General features: G+C 47.6%; 1 protein-coding gene across 3 annotated transcripts in view; it reads left to right on the top strand.

Moving 5' to 3' along the window:
- The first annotated feature begins 7,375 nt into the window (after positions 1-7,375).
- ILDR2 (immunoglobulin like domain containing receptor 2) overlaps positions 7,376-26,053 on the top strand; it is a 62,907-nt gene continuing 44,229 nt past the window's right edge. For 2 of the 3 annotated variants that reach the window (XM_042924926.1, XM_042924924.1), the window contains exons 1-3: positions 7,376-7,517; positions 22,924-23,256; positions 24,154-24,273. In XM_042924926.1, coding sequence (XP_042780860.1) covers positions 7,472-7,517; positions 22,924-23,256; positions 24,154-24,273 — 499 coding nt within the window. In that variant the 5' untranslated portion in view covers positions 7,376-7,471. Of the gene's footprint in view, positions 7,518-9,271; positions 9,599-22,923; positions 23,257-24,153; positions 24,274-26,053 lie in introns of those variants that run through there. The other variant, XM_042924925.1, reaches the window with a different exon arrangement.

The raw sequence follows: 26,053 nt of genomic DNA, 5'->3' as shown, positions 1-26,053 counted from the left end.
TCCATTTCTGCTTTTAGAAATTCTGCCCAGGTCACATTTTAAGACTCAGCTCAGGGGTTACCTTTCCTTGAAGAGATCTCTGACCAGCACTCCCAATGAGTAATTGACAGCTCTCCTTTTGTTCCACCACCATACCTAATACAGGTCCTGTCACACCATCGCAGGTAAAGACCATGTGTCTGTCTCTTCCTCACCCCAACGCACACACATGGCTGCATCTCAGCTGTAAACTCTTTGACATAAGGAGCTGTGATTCATTCATCTTTAAATTCCTTTCATCTTAAATCTCTAGACAGCATAGTGTCTAGCATATAGTAACTGCTCAATAAATGTGTAGGGGCTAAATGAAGGAATCAGGGAAGAGAGAAGAAAAGATGAAGAAAAGGGAAGAAGACCCTAAGAAGACCTTAAAACGGTTTGTGATTAATTAGACAAAAATCCACTTTGATTATCTGCGAATAAGGCACTCACCCAGAATTGGGGTAGGAGCATGGGATTAACAATTCTAGGAGAGAGCCTCAACCCAGAACTCCGGCACAAAGGTCAAGTCTGCTGTTTTTTAACACTAGCTTTTGAGAGTCCACAAATGACCCCTCTTTTGTTTGACTTGTTTCCTTTCATGCTCAGTGTTCAGGTTCTCTTATTCTAGCTCCCTTCCCTGTCTGTCTTCTGGGGGTAAGGTCATTGGATGAGACACTTGTTCTGGCTCACTTCCCTCTCTCAGGTCCCACCTTTGACGTGTGCCAGGGGAGAAGGCCTCTGGGAGAATGCTTAGGGCTGAGAAGCAATCCTCTGGCTTAATCATCAAGACCTAGTGCCCAAGGCCCTGATAAAATACGGAAAGACATGCCTTCTATCATTGTCCCCACTTTGGGCTACAGAATGCTGATCGATCGATCACTGGAATCTGCTCTGTTGATCATTTTGGGGGCTGTGACTGTTGTTCTGGCCTCCAAAGTGTGCTAACACTGAAACAAAAAGAGAAACAAAAGCCAAACCCAGAGAAAGGGCGCATGAAAGAGAAAGCAAGCTTACTTCATCTTCGGCTCTGTAACTCGCAAAGAAATTATGGTTGAACTATCAGTCAGTAAAGGCTCCCAGGGCTTCAGTTGCTCATAATTAACTTGATTAACTGCTCAGGATTGAGACAGAATGAGAGCAGGTGTGCATTTGGGGGCTTTGTATCTGGCTAAAGATGCAGGCCTGACAAAACACCTGTCACTCCTTCTTTGCACCTCTATCCTTCCTCCAGGGATGTCCCAGAAACGGAGTACATTGTGGCACAGTTGTATCTTTTGTCCAGCAACTTTTTCTACGCTGCAGAAATGTTAGAGGATATAGAAAGTTATGCAGAAGATACAAATGAATGACAATCCTACCCAGAGATAACCATGGTCAGTATTTTGTTGTTTCCATTGGCTCTTCTAAATGCATTTCCTACATTTGAGACCCTGCTGTAATACAATTTCATGTTCTGCTCTTTTTTTCTGTACATTGTCCTTGGATGGACCTCTGTGGGAAATTGTTATGGGAAAGCTAACTCAGGTGGAGGCCGCCCACTGTTGGTGAGGTTTGGCCTCAGGATGAGGCAGGCAGACACCATCTAAAAAAAAAAATATATATATATATATATATATATATATTTTTTTTTTTTTTTTTAGTATTTATTTTTGAGAGACAGAGAGACAGAGTGCAAGGGGGGGGGGGAGGGGGGCAGAGAGAAAGGGAGACACAGAATCTGAAGCAGGCTCCCGGCTCTGGGCTGTCAGCACGGAGCCCAACATGGGGCTCGCACCCATGAACTGTGAGATCATGACCTGAGCCGAAGTGGGAGGCTTAACCGACTGAGCCAACCAGGCACCCCCGGCAGACACCATCTAATTCGGCACCCTACACCCCTGAAGTTTGCCTTGAAGCCGGAGACAGCAGGCTCTTGGGTTAAATCTGCCTCAAGTACATAGAATTTTCAGCACATTTTCCCAATCTTTTACTTATTATATACTTACCACTGTTCTTGGCAGTACAGCTTTTTAAATTTTTTGGCATCATGCACCCTACATTTGCATTTCCTTTCTTTATAGCATTTTCTTAATGAAACAATTTATTCCTCAATATGAAAGTGCTTCCAGATTGAAAACGTTTCTACTTTCCAGTATAGGGTGCCTAGAATCTCCCCCCCCTTTTTTTTTTCGGTTCCTTGCTTCAATTTATATTTTTTAAAACTTACAATTCATTGAACGTTGGTTTGAAGACACGGGAGATAGGGAAGAAAACAAACCTAAAAGGTAGCACCAGGGAAGGAGAGCTGAACACAACTCAGATAAGAAACATGGTATCTATTTTAAAGTCACACCTCATAGATTCTTCCTGGAAGTCAAGATCAGAGAGGAGAAGTGAAGTGTGATGTTATCTGTGTGCTTTAAAAAGACCTATGTTAAGCAGGATTCGTGTGCATGCATGCTTCCCCATGTGCCTGCAATGAAATCATGTTTTAAAATGGATTCAGCTGCATTATATTTATAACCACGGGGTTGCTACCAGCTACCAGCATGTCTCCTTGTGGTGGTTCACTTCTCTTCGTGTCCTAATTCGGTTCTAAAGTGTGCAGCTTTAGCGGACTAGCGGTCTGCTAGTCCACTTAATGCTGGCTGTGGCTTCCTTCAAGTCCGGCTCGGGTCCCACACAGGTTTATGGTCTGACGTGTTTGTCTCTGGTTGCAGCAGAAAGTTTGAAGTATAGGGGATTCAGACCCTGCCATGACGGTGAAAAATTAATCTGCGCTGTCCTATCTGTCCTATCCTGTCTTATCTGGCCAGAGAAATGGACAGCTGGAGCTTAACCAGATCTGAATCTGAGGTTCATTTGCAAACATCAACTCAACAGCTACTCAGGGAAGCGAAAAAGTAATTAGGTAGTACTTCTTAAACCTTAGAGTGCGTCAGAAGCACCTGAAGAAGGCAGTTTAAAATGCAGATTTTCAGATTCCACCCAGAGTTTCTGATCTTAGTTTTTATCAGAGCCAGAGCCAGAGGATCTGCATTTTAAGCAAACACTTTAAAATTTTTTAAAAAATTTTTAATATTTATTTATTTGAGAGAGAGAGAGAGGGAGGGAGAGAGCGAGCTGGGAAGGGACAGAGAGAGGGAGACACAGAATCCAAAGCAAGCTCCAGGCTCTGAGCTGTCAGCACAGAGCCCTTCGTGGGGCTCAAACTCACGAGCTGCGAGATCATGACCAGAGCCGAAGTGGGACACTCAACCAACTAAGCCACCCAGGTACCCCTTAGGCAAACACTTCAATGTGATTCTGATGCTGAAAATTCAAAAATCACACTTGGCAGAGCACCAGAATTCTGAGGTTATGCCCCTCTACCACCAACAATACGGTAAAATCATAGGATCCTTCTGCCTTCTTTCCACTGGCCATCCCTTAGGCTGCCGGTTTTGAATCATTGGGTGTTCTCTCAAAGTTTCTCTTAACCCTCCATCAGGTTGCTAATAACCTGGGAGGGACGCACATTGTGACTTAATCCGGTTTAACCCCTCCTTAGAGATGGCTGGGAGCCCCACCCATTCAGGCAGATGCAGGCTCCACCAACTGTTACTCTAGCTGGAAGGTAGAAGTGTAGACTGCTACACACAGAACAAATTCCCAGGATGGTGGACGAGGCCCCTGTGTTCTATGACTTGCTCTGGCGCAAGCTCTCCCGCAAGTCCCCTGGAATCTTGTTGATTTGAGCACACACTCGAAGCTCACTTCGTCAGTGGGCATTCACTTTCCACTTCCTGTGCACATGCAGGTTCTCTTTGCTTAGTCCGACTCTTAAAAGTTGTCCAAGTTGTGCATAAACTTCTATTGTTCTGTACGCTTAGATACTAAACACTGTGCAAACTCTTCTGTGCACTGTGTGCACCTGCCCGTGCACACACACAGTCACACCCGCATACAGTAAATGGCAGAGCATACTACAAACGCATGATCATATCAGCTCAGGTGTCCTCCCTAAGTCACTATAGCCCTGGAGACAGGGGGTCTTGTCATCCAGGTGTCTGGAGTTAGTGGTCTACATGGTGAGCTCCCCTCGTCACTCCTTAGATGTTATCTGTTGTTCTGGAAGACTCCAAAGAAATCATTAACTCCTTGACCTTCACAAGGAGGTCTAGATGCCCCTTTTACGGTGCAAAGGGCATATGCTGGGAGTCAAAAGACCTCAGTTCAAATGCTCCCTCTGCCATTTACTAGCTACTTAATCTTAGAAAAGTTAATTCAATTCTTCGGGCCGGAGCTTCCTTATTACGATTAAATGAGAAAGCTTGTAAGACATCTAGGACTGTGCTTAAAACCTGCTAGGGAATGTTAGGTACCTGCTTTATTCTTATTTTCTATTTTTCTTTTCTTTTTTTCTTTGTGAAAGGAAATAGTCCTCCAAATTTCTCTCACGCAGCATGTTAAAGTCAGAGTTCTTGGGGCGCCTGGGTGGCTCAGTCGGTTAAGCGTCCGACTTCAGCTCAGGTCATGATCTCACGGTCCGTGAGTTCAAGCCCCGCGTCAGGCTCTGTGCTGACAGCTCGGAGCCTGGAGCATGCTTCAGATTCTGTGTCTCCCTCTCTCTCTGACCCTCCCCCGTTCATGCTCTGTCTCTCTCTGTCTCAAAAATAAATAAACATTAAAAAAAATAAAAAAATAATAAAAAAAATAAATAAAGTCAGAGTTCTTGATTGCAGGTATCAGAAATAATCTCTGGCCAAAATACACAAGGAGGGAATTTATGACAGGATATTGGGGGGACTCACAGACATGCCAGGAAAGCTGAAGAGCCAGGTGCAGAGAAAATGGGCCGGAACCCAGAGAGGTCTGTACAAGCAAGACCACAGCCAAACTCACACCTCAGAGCAGTCCGAACACGGGGTGCCCCTGCCCGCTCAGGGGGGAAACCTGATGCTCTGCTGTCTTTGCTTCTCTTATCCCATGCTCCGGAATCAGAAAGCTCTGAGTGAGAGGGTCCCTGGCTATGCTTGGAGGCTAGGCCTACACCCCATTGGAGCGGTTGGGGAGGTGGCTCTGGATTTTCTGGCTTCCACGGTTGGAGTTTTTAAAAAATAATGATGTAGGCCCGGTCTGAGGACCCAGAGGGGGTCCCACAGCACCAGCTAAGAGGGTCCTTGGCTTTGCACAGGATAGAAAGCAAATGGGGGCTGAGAGGAAGTGAGAACAGAACGTATTGGAGACATAGAAAGAGTAGATACAGAGTGTCTGGGAGACTCGGAAGGGAAAAGGAGGATGAGTCTTAATCTTTGCTTGCGGGTCTGGTGTACATGTCCTTTCATGCATCCAGGAACCAGTCAAAAATACGGACCAGTGCTCAGGTGGCCTCCATTAGTCACTGCGCCCAGGAGACAGGGGTCTTGGCATCCAGGTGTCTGGAGTTACTGGTCTACATGACAACCTCCCCCAGTCACTCCTTAGATGTTATCTATTGTTCTGGAAGACTCCAAAGAAATCATTAACTCCTTGACCTTTACAAGGAGCATATACATGATCTGAACTATAAAGCATGTGTGTGGTAGGGGTGATGCAGGCGGTAGTAGGAATAAAAATAGGAAAAGGAGCAGACCCGGTCCTTCCTGGGTCCCTTCAGTTTCCCCATCTCAATAAGAAGGGAACTCAGATCTCAGGCAGTCATGAAAGATCAGTGTCCAGAGTCTTTTCTCACCATTTCTAATGCTCACATCTCATCCCTGTTTCACATAGAAATTCATTCTTAAGTGTGTAATCTTTCTCTCCAGGAACTCCCCTCAAGCTTAGAACCACTCTGTTTCAGAGGCAATTTTATACCTGCCTTGTCTCCTTTCCTCTGCCCAGAATTCCCTACCCTGCCCCCTTTCCACTACCAATCCCGGAACAGTTCAAATCTTGCCCATTCTGCAAATGCCAGGGGAGATGTGACCCCTTCTTTCTTGCGGTGCCCCTCCAACCCCCTAAATTGCTCCTTCCGTTATGTTCTTAGGGCACTTTGCCTAGGTCTCCATTATCACCTTTGCTTTGTTTTACTACCACTATGTCTTAGGCGTTTAATGGCCTGACCTTCTTCCCTCTCCTGGACCCAACGTGAAGCTCTTTAACTGCAGGAAGTCGGTCTTATTTATCTTGTAGCCTCGGCTCTAACTACACAGTAGAGGCTTAATACATTTTTGTTAAGCAAAGCAGAAGTTTCTTCTCCCTTGTCTCTCAACACATACGTTCAGACACTTTTCCTATGCACATGCGACAGACCCATTTAAAAAGTGGAAATCAAGGCGCCTGGGTGGCGCCTCTGACTTTGGCTCAGGTCAGGCTCTTAGAGCTCACGAGTTGGAGGTCCACATCGGGCTCTGAGCTGACAGCTGAGAGCCCGGAGCCTGCTTCCGATTCTGTGTCTTTCTCTCCCCCTCCCCCACTAGTGCTGTTTCTCTCTCTCTCTCTCTCTCTCTCTCTCTCTCTCTCTCTCACAAACATTTTTTAAAAAAAGAAATAATCCATGTAAATGCACTCAGCAAACGGTACCATTTGGACAAACGCATTTGATCTTAGCCAAAAGGCCGGGAAGCGATTAAGCGTTGGACACATGTAAGCGGTCACAATGGTTTATTTCTCTCCAGTTTTCCCTATTTTCTGTTAAAGAGCTCTATGCCCTTGGTATGCCTCACAACGTTTTCACAGGAGAAAAGTTGCAGCGTAGGTCTGTCTCCCTGCTACCTTTCCCGAAGCTGGAGAATCTCTGGTTTCCTTGAACGGCCTCCTGGAAGCAGACGGAGGGACGGGATGCAGCAGAAGCAGACACCCTTGCCCAGAGAACTTGCTAGGAGGAGTCCCGCGACAAGTTAGGCCAAGTCCCCGCAGGTCCCCCCTCCCGCGTCCGTCCCTCCCCCGGTGCAGGCTGGCCACAGACACCTGCGTCTCCCGACTCCCCCTCCCAGAACCCCCGCTCCGTTGGGGCTCGGGTTCCCGGACGTGGGCCTCCCTGGGAGGAGCAGCGCCCGCGGCCCCCGGCTCTTCCCAGCACCCTCTCCCCCAGCGTACTTTGTTACTCGGCGCGACCTCGGGGCCGGCACGTGACCCAGAAACTTCGGAAGCCCCGGGGCGGCGGGCGGCGGGGCGGAGGCGGCGGCGGCGGCGGCGGCGGCCGAGCTCCCCCGCGCGGCCGGCTCTGCGGCGGGGAGGCGCTCGCCCCGCGCCGCGCTCGCTGCCTGGGCGTGCGGGAGCGCCGCCGGGAGCCGCGCCGAGCCGAGCCGGGGAGCCCGCGGCAGCGCGCGTTCGGCAGGCGGCGCGGCGGGCCGGGCGGGCGGGCGGCGGCGCCCAGGGACGCCGGGGGCCCGCTCACGCGCGCGGCCGCAGCCCCGCCGCTGCCGCTGCCGCCTGGTCACCCCGAGCCTTGCGCTGCTGCCCTGCCCCACTTTGCCCGCTCCTTCATCTGAATGGGAAGTTGGGGAACATGGACGGGGTCGTGCTGGCGTGGATCGCTGTCTTCTGGCTAACAGGTAGGAGTCGGTTTCTCCCCAGGCGAATAACTTTATGTATATTCCCTCGGTGCTCCGGTTCCCACCCCACCCCACCCCCATTCCCCCCCTGGCTGGGCTTAAAGCTGCTTAGCAGGCCGGCGGTAAGTGGGGGAGGGGGCTGTGTGTGTGTGTGTGTGTGTGTGTGTGTGTGTGTGTGTGTGTTAGAATGATGGAGGAGGCGGGGAGAATCCCAATTACAAGTGAGACGGATCGAGATGCAGGTGTTTGACTCATTAGGATTTTTTTTTTTTCTTGTGCATTTCCTTTTCCACACAACGGTTCTCTCTTGGTCTTATGCCGAGTTTGTAATGCTGTGGGTCCTGGGAAGAGCCTGGCTAGGGAGAAAGAAAGCTCGGAGGAGACCGATTAATTAACAGAACTGGTCTTGTGGAGGTGAGGGGTAGAGGAGTGTCTCTTGAATTCCTTCCCTAGAGAAGCCTGGAGAGCCAGCGGCGTTCTCTCTGTGGCTCTGGGGGTGCAGTGGGGCGCATGAGGAAGGAGATGGGGACGGAGGCTTGATTGGTTGTGGAGTTTAGGGCCTTTCTCTCTCTCTCTGTCTCTCTGTCTCTCTGTCTCTCTCTCGCTTGGTACAATTTGGGGAGTGGTCTCACAGTGGAGAAGAGCGAGCCTTCTTCCCCCCAATAAACAGGCCCCAATAAAGATGAATTGCAGAGATATCCAGAGGGTAGAGCTTCTCCTCAGCATTAAAGTCACTTCCTCTAGGTGGGTCCTCTGTGTTTCCCCCTGCCTTTTAGGGAACTTTCTCCCCACCCCCCTGGGGTCTGGAGAGGCTCAGGTTCCTAGCACGGTGTCTCACACGAAGATCCTGCGAGGTTAAGGGGCCGGTGGCTAGCCCTGAGAGATTCACAAAGTAGCCTTGCTTGGGTGGGGGTGGGGATGGGTAGGAAGGTTCAGGTAGTTTGGAAGCGGTTGAGACCAAGATTCCAAGCAAGGTGGAGATGGACTGATGGAGGAAAGGAACAAGAGATCAGAAAGGTTGTGAGGACTGGATGCGGGCAGTGAAGGGCAGGGGAGAAAACAGAAAATAGCACCAAAAAAAAAAAAAAAAAGAAGTTCTGTTCCCTTTGGGGGCACCACTCAGATTTGGAAAACTCAAGTCAATAGGGTAAGGGGAACAAGTTTAAAATATCCAAGTTAAATCATTGGAAGAGAATAAAATATATTTAAGAAGAAAAGCAAAAACTCCTTTTCCCTTTGCTGTAGAGTAAGATTACTGATTGCCTCAATTTTTTTTTTCCCCCTGTTCCAAACGAGGGGCCCCTAACACGGGCTCTGCCCCCTGCTGGCTTTCCGTGTGGGGGAGCAGGGCACGCCAGCAGAGTTAGCCTCTTCTCTTGGCTGTTCTGAGTTCATCCCTCCCACATTATTCAAATATGAATCATCTCTGATTTCAGGGTTTGGCTGAGCCATGTCTCCCCACTCCCCTGGCCTCCAGTGCCTTCCACCTCCACCCTCACTGATTCTGAATGTCCTTAATTTGCCTCTACTTCTACGTTATCATACTGGAAGGAACTTGGGCCTGGAGCCTGTATCACCACCTCCCCAAGGTCAGCTAGGTATCCTGCGGGGGGGGGGGGGGTGCTCTGAGTCACAGATGGTCTTGCAGATACCCAGGGATGTGCCCGAGAAAAGCACGCTAGGGATTGGCAGGGAGTGGGAGCAGAAGGCGAACATATATCCAGGCCCTTGCTAGATGGCCGACAGCTTTTTATGAGATGGAGTCATATCACTGGAAGGGGTCACAGGCCGTCTAGTTCAGCCCTCTCAGTTTACAGGAATGGAGGTCCAGAGAGGTGACAGGCACACAGCAAATCTGTGATGCAGCAGGGACTAGAACCCAGTTCTCCAAGCCTCAGGCCAGTCCTATTTGCACTCTCCTAAGCTGCTGCCTCTCTGGTGTTTCTGTTTGTTCGGTTGGTGGTGGTGGTGGTTGTAGGATGTTTTGTTTTGTGCTTCTTTTGAGGGGAGTCGCTGCTTTGTCCGTGCCTTCTTTGCTCTGTACCTGGGGAGGCCGCCACCTGCCAGGAGGCAGGCAACAGGTTAGTTGTTAGGGCCATCTCAGCTGTCACATGGCTGGGCGGTTGTGCTCTGCACGGGAGGCTGGCTCTGGAGATCCCGTGGACCCCGCAGGCGTCCCCGGATCCCAGCTTCTGCTTCCCCGTCATCCCATCGGGCTGTCAGTTGTGCCTCTGGACCGGCTGCCTCTCAGCCTCAGCAAAGCAGAGGAGCTAAGGATGGCGGCTGGGGAGGGGGGAAGCCAAGGATGAGACGGGGATTCAGACTCCTCGTTCACAGAGAAGCCTGGAGAGGAAAGGTGAGAAATCTCAGTCCGGCCCAATCAATGGATTTTCTCTTAAGGGGGTGGTACAAAGGGAGGGAGAGAGGAAAGGACAGATTAAAAATGAGTCAGAGAGCATAGGGAAAAACACATTCATTCTCCTCTCCCTCCCTTTCTCCTCCCCCACTTTCTCTTCCCTCCCTCCCTCCCCCCTCCCCTGTTTCTTTTAATGCAGGCTGAGCAATTTCTAATCAACACTTTAGTTTTTTTCCCCTCAGTCTCTAGCAGCTCCTTCCTTGTCTTTCATTGCTGAAATTCTGCTGTATATTTAGCCTCATGATTTCTTATTGTCATTGCGATGCTGCTTCCTGTAATAGATGGTTGTTGTTGTTTTGAACCAAACGCAATGCTTATCAGCTGTTATTCTAGCAACAGGTGCCATCTAGCAGTAGGACCTGAAGGAGGGTTCACTCGGTCTTTGTTCCTGAATGTGGATGGTGGCGTTTTCCTCCTTTCCTGGCAGCAGAAGCTGTGAGAAACGCTGGCGCCGTGTCCACTCCGCGAACACACTCCCATGCGGGGAGCGGGCGACGACGGGTTTTCCTGGAGGCTTCTGCGCCTCCCTGTGATGAAGATTGCTCGCTCTATTAGCATTTCTTTTGGTTGCCTTCTGGCTTTACTCGTTCATTCATTCATTCACTCATCCATCCATCCATCCATCCATCCATCCATCCATTCATTCATTCCTTCAGCCATCCTCCAGGCACGGTTTCCTGTGCTTTGTAAGGGTTCCAGTAGGTGCTGAGGATGAAGAGAGAAAAGACACAGTCCTTGTCCTCAAAGAGTAGTCAGTCTGGTCGGTGACTCAAGCGAGCTTTCCAGAGCTTTCCAGTGATTTTGATGTCGAAGCAGAAGGTCCCCTGGTGAGAACCGTGGCCACACGGGCGCGAGGGGAGCGTGGCAGAGGCACACCCAAGCCGCACCTGAAGTGGATCCGACGGCGGAGGCCTGGAATGAACCCCCAGAAGAGGTGGTGGCCGCGGGGAGACACGTGTTCCCGCATGTACGTCAGCTGCGGAGTTCCGGCCACGTGCGGGCGCCGTGCCGGGGTTACGAAAATGAATGAGACACAGCCCTGCCTCCCAGCACCCGCCGGCGGGTGGCCGGACACGGGTTATGGAGTGGCCTGTGCCAAAGCAGTAATGGAGCTCTGCACCCAGTGCTGTGGGGGTGCTTCCAGGCGGCTCCTAGCCCAGCCTGGAGGGGGCCGGAGGCATCCAGGAGCGGTTGTTACCTGGTGTGGTTGGCGTTCACGCAGATACCCGGTGCCTTTTTTAGGAGAGGCTTGGATACGGAGAGTTAAGGCGGGGATTAGCCCTGGAGAAGGAAGAGTGGCTTCCGGAGACTGCTGACCCCTCCGCTTCCATGATCTCCTTTCCTGTCCTGCACTCCTTTCGGTTTCTCTCCCTCCTCTGTTCTCCTTTCTCCTGGGGAAGAGACCTCGCTCTAACCAGGGCATCTTCTTTCAAACTCCTTATCACAGCTCTCCCCATTCCCCTCCATCACCCCCCGCCAGAGGCTGCCCTCTGGACCAGAACAGGGAGGCTTGTTTGGGTATCACGCCCTTTAGATTTTACACTCACGTGACTCTGTGGGTTGGCTGGTTTTTGCAGACTTGGAATTGTTAGTACTCGTAGTCTTAGTGCAAGTACTTGGTGCTCAGTACAGTGTTCGTAGTTTTGGGACCAGGGCTCGGTTGGTGGATGGAACCTTGACCTGGAAGTTAAGGATTGGGTTCCAGTCCTGCCTGCTCCACAGATTGACTATGTAAACCGTGGGATCTGGGTCTCATAACCTGGTGAATGAGATGACTTCTGAGGTCACTTTCAGCTCTAAGATCCTATGATGTAGAATCTTTTCTCCATGTAACTTTGATGAGTTGGAAGTCACAACTGAAGAGTGACAGGTCCAGTCTTCCTTTTGTAATTCACCCAGGGAAGAGCCACCAGCGAGCTCCAGTTTCTTCAGCCTTTCCCTGATCACGAACGATTGGAATGAAAGACACCAGCCGGGGAGGGAGAGCTCTTGTTAGGATTTTCAGAGAAACGGATGGGGTAGCACCCAGTGCTTGGTGGATAGGAGAGGGTCCACTCTGAACTATTAAATGTGGTCAGATTTGGGAACTGGCAAAGCAAGCCAAGCACTGTGGACCAGGTGGGATGAATCCTCCTAGAGCCAATATGGCCCTAGAATGTCCCTTCTAGTCTCAACTTTCTGTTCCAGGACCCACTCACCTCCTCACTTCTTTCGACATTTTAGCTTTTATGCCTCCTTTTCTCCAATCAAGAATATAAAGAGAGGCATAATGTGATGGTTGTTCTTGTTTGTTTACATGCTATCATGCTTTTCGGTATGTTAAATGGCTTTCATATACATTATGCCTTTCGATCATTCTAAGTAAGAATGGCTGATATTACCTGCCTCTACTTAAGAAGACAAAGACTCAGAGAGAATAAGTGACTTGTCCAAGTCCGTGGTATCTTATTGATCCAAAAAATAAGAAACAGTGACACTGACTTGATACGACTTGGTTGTTTCAAGTGCCTGAATCCAAGTGAAACATTCTTTTCTGCTTACAGTGGGTCGGAGTAGAACTCTTGATTTAAGTGAACATACGTGGGGTCTGTTATGGGGCACTGGGTAGTGAGGCTCAGAGTTCATGGAACTCAAGGAAATATGGCAGGGACTAGTGATAAAGAAAGCATTTAGCTTTTCCACTTCAATTGTAAGATCTAAAGTAAGTGAGAAGTGCTCCAGTGAGGCCCAGAGAGCAGAGGATGTGACCCAGGGACAGCAGATAACTGCTGGTATATCAGAGCCCATCCGGGACTAGGGGCTGGGGCTCTGCACCCGGGAGCCGCCCAGGATGTAGCTGGGGCGTGTGCACACTTGAAATTTTGGTCTTCAAGATAGTTTTTGGCTCTCTGAAAGTGAAAGAAGGCATTTTGGGTGACTAGTGTTCTTTATGGGCCAAGAAATAAAGAAGAAGTCAGAAGAACATGCTGCTTCCTGTTCTCCTGCAGTGTCTGCCCCGAATCAGGAGTAGAACCCTCATTCAGCTGGGATCCTGCATCGTCACTCCTCCATGCCCTCGGCTCATCAGGAGGCAGACCCAGAGGCAGTGCAGGGAGAGGGATTAGATTCAAACTGACCTGGATTTGAATACCAGCTTAATATTTCACCTTATTTTCTTTGGCTTGAAAGTGGGAAATTAACTTACGTTATAGGGCTGTTGTGATGATTAAAATGGAATTATGTAAAACTCCCAGCACGATGCGTGGTACACAGTAGGTCCTCAATTACGAATTATGAACCCCAAATAGGCATATCAGCCAGCATTTTGATACAGCAGGGAGCAACCTCCAAATCTCAGTAGCTCGTACGAGCAGACATTTGCCCCTGCTCATATTACACAGGAGCTGAAGTCAGCTACGAATTGGCTAGAATTGGTGGACTTGGCTCAGTTCCAAATGTCTTCTTGTTCCAAGACCCGGGATGAAGAAGCAGCCACTAGCTGGGCCTGCCGTTGTCATGGTGGAGGGCTCAAGAGGGTAGGGGGAGGGCCTAGAGTGACCAGAGCCAAAGCATGCATCTGCCCTTTAAGTTTCTGCTTGGACGTGTCTCATGGCCTTACGTGTCTTATGTACTTATGTTCCATTGGCCAATGCAAGTCCTTGGAAAAGCCCATGGTTTTTGAAGTGGTACCCTGCCTACAGGGAACAATGCAAGAGTCCAGAGGGAAAACGAATTGGGAATAATAAATAAGACGATCTATTAACTGGGTTAAATCATTCAGCAAATGTGTCGAGTACCTACTATGTAGCAGAGTCTTTAAAAGGCTGCAGGAGAGAGTTTGTCATTTCATGGCAGGGACCACTGAATAGGAAATTCTTAGGCAATGCGATGTCATCCTCTCGGGTACTGTGACTGCAGTAAGAGCAAGAGGAGACTCCTAGAAGAAGTGATAGCCGAGCAAGTTTGGAGGGATAAGGAAGAATTACTAGGGGGAAAGTGGGATGGGAGAAGGGGAACTTGCAGAGGGAACAGCCATGTGCAAAAAAGACAAGAAGCAGGGAGGACCTGATGCTGAACATTACAAATATTCCAGTGTGGTCGGGGAATTTGGTGCTGCAGGAGGGATGAAGGAGAACGGCCCCCTCTGAAATGGGGCCAGTTGTCCCTTCTACTCCTGAAGTGGTCGGAAGGGGTCGTTAAAAGGGTCAGAGCAAGGGAGTGCCCCAAACAGACGTACATTTTAGAAATACCATTTGGACCTCAGTGCGGAGAGTGGGTTAGTCACAGAGTCACAGAGTGGGTTAGTCACAGAGTGACTAGACATGGAGGAGTGGCGGTGGCGTGGTTGGATGTGCAGGGTGAAGGGGCAGGAGTGTCAAAGATGGCCTTCGGGTTTGTGGCTTGGGATCGCTGGGGATGCCATTTGTGGGCCTGAACTAATACAGGAGGAGAAACATGTCAGGGAGGGAGATAAAGTTTCACTATTTTGCATTTCATTAAAGTAGAGTCTAAGCTGCCCGAACAAAGAGACTCTAAAATATAATAACTCACACAGAATAATTCCTTTCTCTCCCCTGTAATAATCCAGGCCCAGTGGGGGTGAATTTGCCATTCCCCACCTGTAGCTGCCAAGACCGCTCCAGTGACAGGCATTCTCAGCCAGTTGGAGCAAGGAAAGCAGAGGGCCAGGCAGGCAGCTTGTCTTTAGAAAGGTAACCCAGAAGTTGCACAGATCACTTCTCCTCATCTACCTTCATCCTGAACGTATGGCCACATTAGCTACAGAGAAGCCAGGAAGCATAGTATTTGGCTGGCTTGGCTGGCTAGATTAAGCCCTGAGAAATTCCATTACTGACGGAGGGGGACCCTTAGTGTCTCCCTCTATAGAGTGACAAGTTGGAGGTGCTTGTGTAACATCCACCCGGAGAATGAGGTTGTGTCGTTGGGTCTGGAGCTCAGGTGAGAGTCTAGACATGGAAATACAGATAACGAGGTGGTATAGGTGGTTCAGAACTTTCTTATAGGAGTTTTCTCTGTCCAAATGGCCGGCCCATCTCAGAAATCTGACCCACCCAAATGAACCAGGACACTTTCCAAAGTACCTCTGCCTTGCAGGCTAGGGACTGACCTCTTTTAGTGCAGCTTTGGTCCTGTTGGAACAGCAGGTAGGCCAGCTAGACATTACCCAGGAGTTCATTTCAGATCTCTGGAAGACAAGGCAAATCAGACAGAAAAGAGATAGGCTTCTGGCTCTCATCTGCACAGTGGCGGCCGAGAATGGGAAAGCGTGGCTCAGTTGGACACAGAGAACGTATGCTTAATGAATGGCAAGTTCTGTGTGCACAAGTACAGCGTTATTGGCAGCAGATAATAAGCAGGCCATGAGCAAAGCCTACTTGAGCCAGGGCAGCACTGGCATTCACCATAACCCCGTGGAAGACGGGGAGCTATTGCTGCCTTTGAGGACTACCAGGGAGAAAATACACAAGAATGCTGTCACATTTTTAAAGTCTCCAAATGGCACATCTGGTCACCCTAACGCTGAAGTGGATCAAGCAATCAGGTGTCATGAGAGCAAACAAGAGAAACTGATCCTGGCCAATTGAGGCAGGAAAGGAGTTAGAAGGAAGCTGATTAACTTGCAGAACCCGTGGGAAAGCTGCATAATTGGGCTTAGATATTAGGCAAATACCAAGGGAATGTCTGCTATTCTTTGTAAAGCCTTTGTATTTTATTTTTTAACCCAAGTACATCAGGAAGATGATGGATTGTTCCTATTTTTTTAGGGGAAAAAAAGACCCAAGCTGACTTGTCTTTTCCTTTAAACCTTGAGCCTGCAGGGCAGCATTTCTCCAAATACTTTGCTCCCATCCTGGCAATGCCACTGAGGGATGGACAAGCTTTATTTCCTCTTCTGGACTATGGACCAAACCTAGAGGAGATGCGTGGATACTTTGTACTCATCTCCTACACCTAGGAAACCCGCCCGTGGCAGGCAGTATCTTAAGAAATTGGGACAATATGTTGAAAGCGTGAAGGCAAAAGATAAATTTCTTAAATAAGATCTAACGTGAAGGCAGGAGAAGGAAGATTTGTACTGTCATACGGAATGAAGCAAAACCTTAGGAGTCTGACGGCCAAGGTGTGCTGGGCAACGGGTGATTCTGAGGTCAGAATCCCACTTCTGGAACTTCAAGGACGGATGAGCTTTATACGAAATTTCTAAAGATGAAAATCCCTACAATGATGATTGTCCATGACCTTCAGCAGCAATCTTTGGTTCTCTAAAAGGGGACTGTGCTTCTTGAGCTGCCTCCCAAAGATGCTGGCAGGAATAGCTTACCAACTAACTAGTGGGGAAAAGGAACTTGCTTTGGAAAAAAATGAAACGGCTAAAATAAGAACAGCTTTGCTTCAGATACTGCTTTTGTTATTCTCGCAAGAACACGGTTTGTCACGTCTGGAATCCTTTCCTTTCCATGAGAATTGGGGCAGGACCTTGTTTGGCCGCATGAAGGGAGGCATTGTCTTTACTTGGAGCTGATCTTCCCTGGCCTAGTGACTAGCTGAGGTGGGTGGGGGCTGCTCTCTGAGCCGTCGCGCATCACTCTACTTTTAGGCAGCTTTTCTAGTTATTGGCCAGAATCCATTCTCTGTGCTGGGGGTGGGTCGCTCCTTCATTTATTCTTTCATCCGTTGATTCATTCCGCGTTGTGTGAGCTTTAGCCATATTCTGTGGCTTTGCTACATACTGGGGATACAGGGTCAACCAAATCCTGGTTCCTGCCCCCAGGGAGCCTAGAGTTAGAAATTAACTTTGTATTGAATTTCTCAAGATCAGGGACTGGTCTTTCAAATCAATTTTGCCAGAACTTAACAGAGTGTTTTCAAACAGACTTTTGATTGAATTTGAGTTTGATAGGCAAGGGGAGTTTCTCTGTTGATCAGGGGCGCAATGACAACTGCCAGCATGGTCTGGTGGTCTAAGAATGAAGATTCCCTCCTCTGCAAATGTAGAAAAACACATAATCTCCAATCCTCACCTGTGATCCTCAGTGTGCTATTTGCTGCTCTCAGTCAGGAATCCTAAATTTTACTGATGCCTTCTATAAAGGATGATTCCTTACCTTACTTCGCTTCTTTTGCTATCTTCTGCTATCTTCCCTAACCTTTTCTCTCCAGTGTTCTGAAATACTTGCTTTCACTTGTAGGATGGAACACAGATTCTTTCCTTACCTCTATAAATCTCTTTATCAGACACCGAAACAGCAGTCCCTTATGGTGTCGCCAGTGCCTGGACTCGGAGGCCCATCTTTCCCATTGTGCCAACGTATGCATGACCCAATGCTTCCCTCTCTCTGGCTCGCAGGGACTCCTTCAGTTACATGCTCTGGTGTTTCCCCAGCGAAAGGAATAACATACATATAGCTAGAGAATGGAAAATGTTTTAGTATGTCTGGAGCGTGCTTGGGGCCAAATCACATTGAAGACCCTATATGCCATGTCTAGGCATTCGGGTCTTATCCCGGAAGGAAAGGGGAATCAATGGAAATCTTGAAGCAGGGAGCAGATATGATTGGATATGTCTTTAAAAAAACAACTCTAGATTTAAAAAAAAAAAAAAATGTGGAGCGTGTCTTTGGCCAGAAGTAGGGAGACCACGTAGGAGGCAATTATAAAACTGAGGAGGTAATGAGACCTATATGAAGTGATGCTCAAGAGCTTTGGAGCCCGTCAGCCTGGGTTCATATCTGACTGTTCCTTGCTAACTCTGAGATGTTAGGGAAGATACATACATTCTCTGAGAAACAGGTTCATCGTGTATAAAATGAACATAATAACAACTATAGAATTTTTTGAGAGAATTCATTAAGATACTACATGAATAATGCATAGCACAATTTCGGACACACAGTAAGCATTTCATAATTATTATTTAGTAGGAGGAATAGAAACCTAATTGAAGGGGGTGATGGCGGCAATAGAGAAGGGTCAAATTTGAGACATGTTTAGATTTAGTGACCAACCAAATGTATTCGGGGACGGAGAGGAAATCATCAAAGCTATGATTTCTATCCGAGGTGATAGGATGGGGGTATACTGGCGGAGGAGCTAGAGAGAGAGGAAGGACTGCTCTAGAAGCAAGGAGTGGGAAAAGAGATGATGAGTGGGGTTAGACATGTTGAATTTGAAGTATCTGTTAAAACATGCAGATGAGGCTTCAGAGAGCTGAGGGTCTGAGACTTAAATGATAGTTGGAACCGTGGGAGGGAATAAGATTTCTCAGATCAAATGCACGGGTGAACACCACGAAGAGGCTGACCATTTTTAATTTATTTACCTGGCATGCAAAGATATTCTTATTAGCCTGTGTAGACTCCAGCGTAAGGAGTACTAGGTTTTGGCATCTGACAAATAGTGAAATAGAAAAAACTCTGTGGGAAGTAGGACCAAAGCTCAGGACGCTAACCTTACCCCAGGGCAGATCTCTTGGAAATGAGAACCAGAGGGAGGGTATTGCCAGGCCGTCTCTCAGTGCCCATGGGGAACTATCAATCTTAGTTTTCGCCCAGTTACATACTCTCTCTGGGGGGCCTGATCTGGTGGTAGGAATGGAGATCCCATATGAGAGGTATTTTTCCAAGTTGGGTGGTCAGCCACATGGTTTCAGATTTGGTTCAGTCATGTGTCGGGGGGAGAGGAAACAGTACTCAGTCCTCTGGAGAAGGGGCTAGTATCGTGGCCCAGGTAAACAGACTGGAGCCTAGAGTAAGGTCTCAGTCCCAGTTGGGCAAATGGATTGCAAATCAGGAGGAGACCGTCTAAGATAAACACAGGTTGAGAAGGAGATGGTACGTAGTGGGTATAAGGAATCCAAGCCCTCACCCAGAATTCAGGGTTAGGGCCAGAAGAGCAATTCCAGACCCCACTAGAGTGGGTTGGGGTTCCTAAAGGCAGGCTCAAGACTCGGGTGGCATTCATCCTACAGTTTGAAGTTCATAGAGCTAAAGCAGGGATTGGCATTTCCATCTTTCTTCACTCTTAAGGTCCTTAAAGATCCGATAAACTGGGATTTACTTGAGATTTTTCGTCCTGTCTTCTCCAGTTGTCCAGATGTATCCTTAGCTGAGAGTTCCAGGGTTCCTATTATACCTGCACAGGAACACACAGGGTTACCCTCCATTTCTGATTTCCAGGAGGTGCCTGTGTGACTGTGCAGTGATGAGTAAACCCAGGCACTGTCACTGTTCAACTCCTAATTACCTATTCTAGCGTTCCCGTGCAGTTTCTGCACACTCTGCCCTCTACGCACTTAGCATCTCCCGTCTTCGTATCTGTGCTCACCCAGCTCTAGGTTCATAGCTTCCCAGAAGTCAATAGACTGTGCTTGACAGGAGCACCAGCTACATTTATTGAGTGTTTGCCATATACCATGCTGTCCTAAGTACTTGGGTTCAAATTTCATTTAGCCTTCAGTCAATTCCGTAAGGTAGTTATAATTATCCTGGTTTTACCAGTGAGGAAACTAAAATTGGTGAGTTGAGAAATTTGCTGTAGGTCATGCAGCCAGGAAGGGGTAGAGCTTGGACTCTAATTTAGGACTGGATTCCAAAATCCATGACTCTCGCTCTCATGCTGTAAAATGGTAGGTGTTTCTCAGAATGTATTCCTGATTCTTTGGAGCATGGATTTATATTGTATGTCCTGGAATGAACGGAGAACCAACTAGACTGCATTAATAATTAAGGGAGTCCAATAGCTTGGTCAAATGGCTAATCTCGTTAACAGAGAACAGAGCTGTAAAGGAGGTTATTCTTAGTAATCACCTAACTCTCTCACAAACAAACAAACAAACAAAAACACAAAACCCTGACCAAACAAACAAACAAAAAAAGTACAATACTTTTATTTAGCAACGCTTTTATACAACACTTTGTCTGCCTTCTTTGCTGGTTTTATTTATCCTAGAAAGGCTAGGAAATGTGATTTCCCAGGTATAGCCTGAAGTGATAGCAGAGAAGAAAGGCGGTGTGGTCAAGTACAAAGTGTTGTACTGGGAACAATGCCTGTGATTGGTTATTCAGCCTGAACCACTGCTAACCGAAGTCCCTTCACCTCTCTGTCCCATTTTTGGAGAACTGGAAAATTGGAGTGTGAATAGGGATTTGGAGAAGAATTACAAGGTTAGAAATTAACGCAATGGAATTTCAGGAGAAATTGTAAAGAAATTTCTTTTCCCACGCCAGCTCTGTGAGTTAGCAGTGGAATTAGCCACATCAACATTTGGCGTGGTGGAAGGAAGCAATGGAGCCTAGAAACTGAGATTCTTCGGTGAGCTTCCAGATTGGCATTATTTGCCCCTGGATGAGGCTGATGTACATAGTCTGGTGGTCATCAAGCCTGTTGGTGGCGGACGTTCATGGAGATTCAGGAGCCTCAGTGTGGGAGGTGAGAGAGAAAGCAGGAAAGGTGAGGGAGGATTAGTGTTTGAGATCTACCACTGCAGGACACGGTCACAGTCCTCTGCGGTAGGGTCTCCCCCGGACAGGTGCCCGGTGACGTGATGCTTGTTAACAACCCTGTGAGTAAGCATTATGAGTACTATCTATTTGATTCCACTGCTATTTTACTATACCGTGCTATGACACATGTAACCGTCTTCTCTGCAAAGTCTTAGAAATTCCTGTAGTGATAGTCATTCATGTGCACGCACGTTCCTTCACTTATTCTATAGCACTTGGTAGGTTCAAAACACTACGATTTGGTGAATCTCAAACACTCTGTTGTACTCACTTCCTCATGTTCACAGAATGCGGAAAATGTTTTCTCCCCAGAAGAACTTAGAACCTGGTTTTTCATAGCGAGAGGTGCTGGTCTGGAACTCCGAAGACAGGAGCCCGAGTGTGGTATTTTGCCTTTGTTGAGGGTCCTTCCATAGGAGACACTCATAGGTAAATAAGTGTATGTTGGAACCGTGAGGGTGAGTGTGCTTTCAAGATGTCATTTTGAACACTGGCAGGAATAAAGGACAGAAGGCGCCCCGCGGAAACTATTCCTTCCTCGCGTGCCTCAAGTCCACTGTAGTTCTAGGGTCTCAAGCTCCCAGCAGCTGACTTGGCAGACTCCTTCCTGGACTTAATTCAGAGCGTCTTTATCATGTCTTTCTGTTCATATTCCCTTCTCTGCCTCTCATCATCATTCTGTTTCTGCTTCTACGTTAGATCAAGGTAGAAACTCCTCTGATTCTCTCATTGAACTGAGAAAGTTAAGTTCTCTTTGCTTGGAATTTGTAGATCTCACCATTAAGTTAATAGAGACCTTTTGCCTCTCAAATACTCCCCTGGTCTTCCATTCACTGAAATTTCCCTCTCTTTCTTGGACAAAGCCTCAGGCTGTATCTTTTCGCCACTTAAACTTCTCGTCTGCTTTCTAGCGTTCTTTCTCCCTTTTCTAAAAAATTTATTTTGAGCGACAGAGAAAGAGAGGGAGACAGCATGCGCAGCAGGGCAGATAGAGGGGGAGAGAGGGAATCCCAAGTAGGCTCTGTGCTGTCAGCATGGAGCCTGACGTGGGGCTCAAACCCACAAACTGTGAGATCCTGACCTGAGCTGAAATCAAGAGTTGCACGCTCAATCGACTGAGCCACCCAGGTACCCTTCTCTCCCCTACCCCTTTTTTTTTTTTGATGAACCTTCAAAGCTTTTGAACTTAGTCTACTGCTTTTGATCTGAAAATCTTCATTTCTCTTAAAGCTTTCATTTCCCTTCATCTCTGTCCCCTTTGCTAGCTTATCATCTGGAAGGGAAGTCACTTCCTCCTGAAGTTATACTTCCCAGCTTCATTGTTTTTAGTTATCAAATATTAGTTGAGCACCTATGGGCTTCACAAGCCAGGACAGTAAGATAAGACACATTCCTTACCTGACAAATCTGATGGGGGTGACAGGCATGAAAAGAAATTCTTGCAAAGTAATTATAAAAAGTGTCTAGAGGGGCGCCTGGGTGGCTCTGTCGGTTAAGCGTCCGACTTCGGCTCAGGTCACGATCTCGCGGTCCGTGAGTTCGAGCCCCGCGTCGGGCTCTGTGCTGACAGCTCAGAGCCTGGAGCCTGTTTCAGATTCTGTGTCTCCCTCTCTCTCTGACCCTCCCCTGTTCATGCTCTGTCTCTCTCTGTCTCAAAAATTAATAAACGTTAAAAAAAAATTAAAAAAAAAAAAAGAAGTGTCTAGAAAAGGATGCTGGGATTCTGACGGCACAAAGGAGGAAGTGATGAATGGACTGAGGGTCAGAGAAGACTTACAGAAAGCCTTTGACCTGGGCTTTGAAGGGTGGAAAACAGCTTCCCAAAGAAAGAAGTGAGGAGAAAGCATTCCAGAAACCAGGAGCTTCATGTGCAAAGACCCAGAGGTGTGAGATAGCATGTCCCACCTGGGGAAACTCTTAGCTTGTTTGGTTGTTCCTGGAAGCTGGTACTCAAATAAAGGTGCCACTACAAGTGAGGCTGAGGAGGTAAGAAGAACTAGATGATGAAGGACCTTACATCTTTTCCAGGTGCTTTGGGTTCTATCCTGAAGGCCAGGGAGGTTGAGTGAAGGGTTCTAAGAAGGAGAGCCACAGCAGCCAGATTTAGAAAGACTGCTTGAATTATATAACAAGGAGAATGGATGGCATGTGGGCAGTGGCCGGCGGGGAGATGAGACGAGATTATTGTAATATTATAAGCAAGAAATCAAAAGGGCACCAACAAAACCAATGGTAGTGAGGTCAAAGAGGAGGGAAGAAATATTAAAGATGTTAAGAGATCAAATGGACATGGCTTCGTGACCGACTGGATATCGGGAGTGAGGGCAGGTTTCTGGACAATGCAGCCAGATGGGATGATGCCGTTAACTGTGATGGGGAAGGCGAGGAGGGACAGATCAGGGAGGTGAGGTGGAAAGGCGCGACCGTGTGATGGGAGGCAAGGTCCAGGGTGTGGATACCACTTGGACATGTTCATTGTGTTTTGCAGCCATGGCTGACGGCCTTCAAGTCACAGTGCCTGACAAGAAGAAGGTGGCCATGCTCTTCCAGCCCACCGTGCTTCGCTGCCACTTCTCCACGTCTTCCCATCAGCCTGCCGTCGTGCAGTGGAAGTTCAAGTCCTACTGCCAGGATCGCATGGGGGAATCCCTGGGCATGTCCTCTCCCCGGGCCCAGTCTCTCAGCAAAAGAAACCTGGAGTGGGACCCCTACTTGGATTGTTTAGACAGCAGGAGGACTGTTCGAGTGGTGGCTTCCAAACAGGGCTCGACCGTCACCCTGGGAGACTTCTACAGGGGCAGAGAGATCACGATTGTGCATGGTAATGATGCCTCCGCTTGGAATCCAGGAATGGAAGGGAGATTAGTTCCACCCTCCCCCACACAAGGGGATGCCAGCGTCTCAGCCTTGCAACCCCTCAAGATTTTGATTTTATGGGAGATGGAAGCAATCAAGAAGCTTAGCGAATTACTTAATGGGACAGTGAGTGTAGAAAGTGTAAAGGGTGTGATATCTAGGACAGACACAGAGATGAGCTTTGGAAATAGTCTTTCCCGGTCCCGACCTCTAGTCTGAGGAGCCTGTTATCAGAACTGAATTGAAACAGATTCTAGTGAAAGAATATTCTCAAAACCTTACACCTTGGCATTAGCGTTTACGGCCCATTCCCAAACTCAGAAAACACACTTCCCTAGGAAGTTGCTCTGCTGGGAGAAGGGATGAATGCATCAAGTTACAGAGCCGGGTAGATGCCATGGTCCAAGCCCCAGGTAGTTCTGCATCAATTCTACCCTTCCTTCTGCCCCCTAAAGCTTTGGACAAGAAAAGGGCCTAAGAGTCTGACGTGACCTGTGAATTTTGAAGAACTCCTGTGAAGCCAGCCCATTTCTGGGAGTCCAGGGTAATTCTGGCATGTATCTGGCTTTCAGGGGCCTCTGCAGATCTGGTTGGTTGCAAGCAGTCATCTATTCCCAAAACTGAACTGGCCCTAGACCAGTTTCTGGGGACACACTAAGTGTCTCACCTTAGGGACGCTATTGTTTGCTATTGGGTTTTTGTCTGTTTGTTTGAAATAAAGCAAACATCTCGTCAGCTGCCATCTAAGTGGAGAAGCAGACTTGTAAACAATCCAGAAGGGCCCTTCTCTCACCCTCTAGTGTTCAGTGTTTTCCTTTCAGGGGGCAGTTTTAGGACTGGGCACTTCTTTTTGTGATCACAGATGCTGATCTTCAAATTGGAAAACTCATGTGGGGAGACAGCGGACTCTATTACTGTATTATCACTACCCCTGATGACCTGGAGGGCAAAAACGAGGACTCGGCAGAATTGCTGGTGTTGGGTAAGTGAAAAGCATCAGCAGCACCTGTGTCTTCGACCGCCTCACTTCTCCCTCCATATCCCAGCAGGTGCACACGCAGGCTTTATCGTTTGTGCGCAAACTGGTTTTAGTACATGTTCTCTGTGAGCAGTAGGCGTTATTGTATCTTGTTTCTTGGAGGCTGTGCCCCCCTCCCTTTTTTTAGCATTGTCCTGAGTGTTTCTTCTGCTTTCTTAGAGTTGTTTTTCCCTCCTTTCCACTTGTGTACCTTTAGCCCTGATTTCTCTTTGCTCTTAGGCTTTACTTACCTTTTTATACGCTAAGTGTTGAAGAAAATGCCAGAGGCTTTTGAAGCAGAATAGAGACAATTGAGAGAGAAGGATTTGTTGGTGAGTCAGGATCTCCTGAGACTTGGGGGATCGTTTCCCGTTCAGTTACAGACACTCAGGACAATCATGAGGAGGGGTGGCTGTAAACTAGAGAGTTTAACAATAAAATGTTCCAGGTGAAAAGAACCATCGGAGAGTCTGCTAGTGTTTATTGGAAGGCAGATGTCTTGAAACCTAAAAGGGTCTGAGTCATTCTCAAAGCAAATATATCTAGTCCTTATTAATATTAATTTGTTCATAAATGAAAACTCACTATTCTTGGCGACTTTTCTAGTGGATTGGAGGAGTGTTAGTGGGAGATGACCTCCTTGTGATGAAACTGAAAATTGAGCACATATTTCATGTTCTGTAAGCGTTGGTTGAACAAGAAAATTAGAGTAAAATATACAGAAATTGAGAAAAGAAAATACATTAATTGTAGGAGAAAAATTCAAGCAGCTTTTAAAAGAAATGACATTTTTTGTAGTTTCAAAGAACCCAGGTGATAATGATTTTTAGGAATGTTTAAGGGTGCTTTCTTTTAAAGGCAAGTGAGGTTGAAGGTTAATTTTTACCCTGTGTGGGAAGCTCAGTGCCTAGGGAGAAAGTCGAGTTTGCTATTTAGGGTTTTTAGTTTTACTCTATTATGACTGCTTGCCTTTGGCAAATCAACTGTTTTGCAGCCTTACTTTCACGGTTTATAAAATGGATAATTTATTAATAATTCACCCTCTAATTAATGATAACCCCTATTAAAGGGTTGACTTAATTCAAATACATATTCCTTGGGTCTAATATATAAAGCGTAGCTGCTGCGGTTTGTAAAAGAACGGAATCCAGATACACAAAAGGAAGTAAAGTAAAAAGGCTTAGATTCACACTGTAAAAGAATGCGGGGAAATCAGATTTGGGATCTGCTGTGACTCTGTAGATCAGAGGGGAATAGAAAGATAAATTTCTGCCCAATCACACAACTCTAATGGCCAAGTTTGAAGGAACAAGTGGCTCATTGAACCTGCAATTAGCTAATTGTGGACACAGTTATTTGGCTAGTGCAGCCATTTGCAGAGAAGTAATTGCCTGTGCAGGAAAATGAGGCCAGGTAAAAAGCACTTTAAATCATTTGTTCCCACTTCTGCAAACGTGGGGAAACAAATAGAGTGGGAAAGCCTTGTCATCTGAGGATGTGCGGCAAGTATAGGAAGGGCATTTCCCTGGATCGAAACACACGGTCGCTAGGGGGACGATGCGGTCTGTCCGGAGGACAGAAAGAGGTGGGTGAGAGAAAGGCTCAGCTGAAAATGGTCACCAATGATGAGAGAAAAGATGAAGAACAGAAATCCGTGTCCCTCCAAAAAGAACAGTCAAAGAAAACTGGGGAGCCTGCAGATGAACTCATCACAGGAGAAGGAGCTTATCTGTGAGATGAGCAG

Source organism: Panthera leo, chromosome F3, assembly GCF_018350215.1.
Source record: "Panthera leo isolate Ple1 chromosome F3, P.leo_Ple1_pat1.1, whole genome shotgun sequence".
Taxonomy (NCBI): domain Eukaryota; kingdom Metazoa; phylum Chordata; class Mammalia; order Carnivora; family Felidae; genus Panthera; species Panthera leo.
The sequence above is the reverse complement of the archived record's forward strand: the minus strand, read 5'-3'. Positions and strand labels throughout refer to the sequence as shown.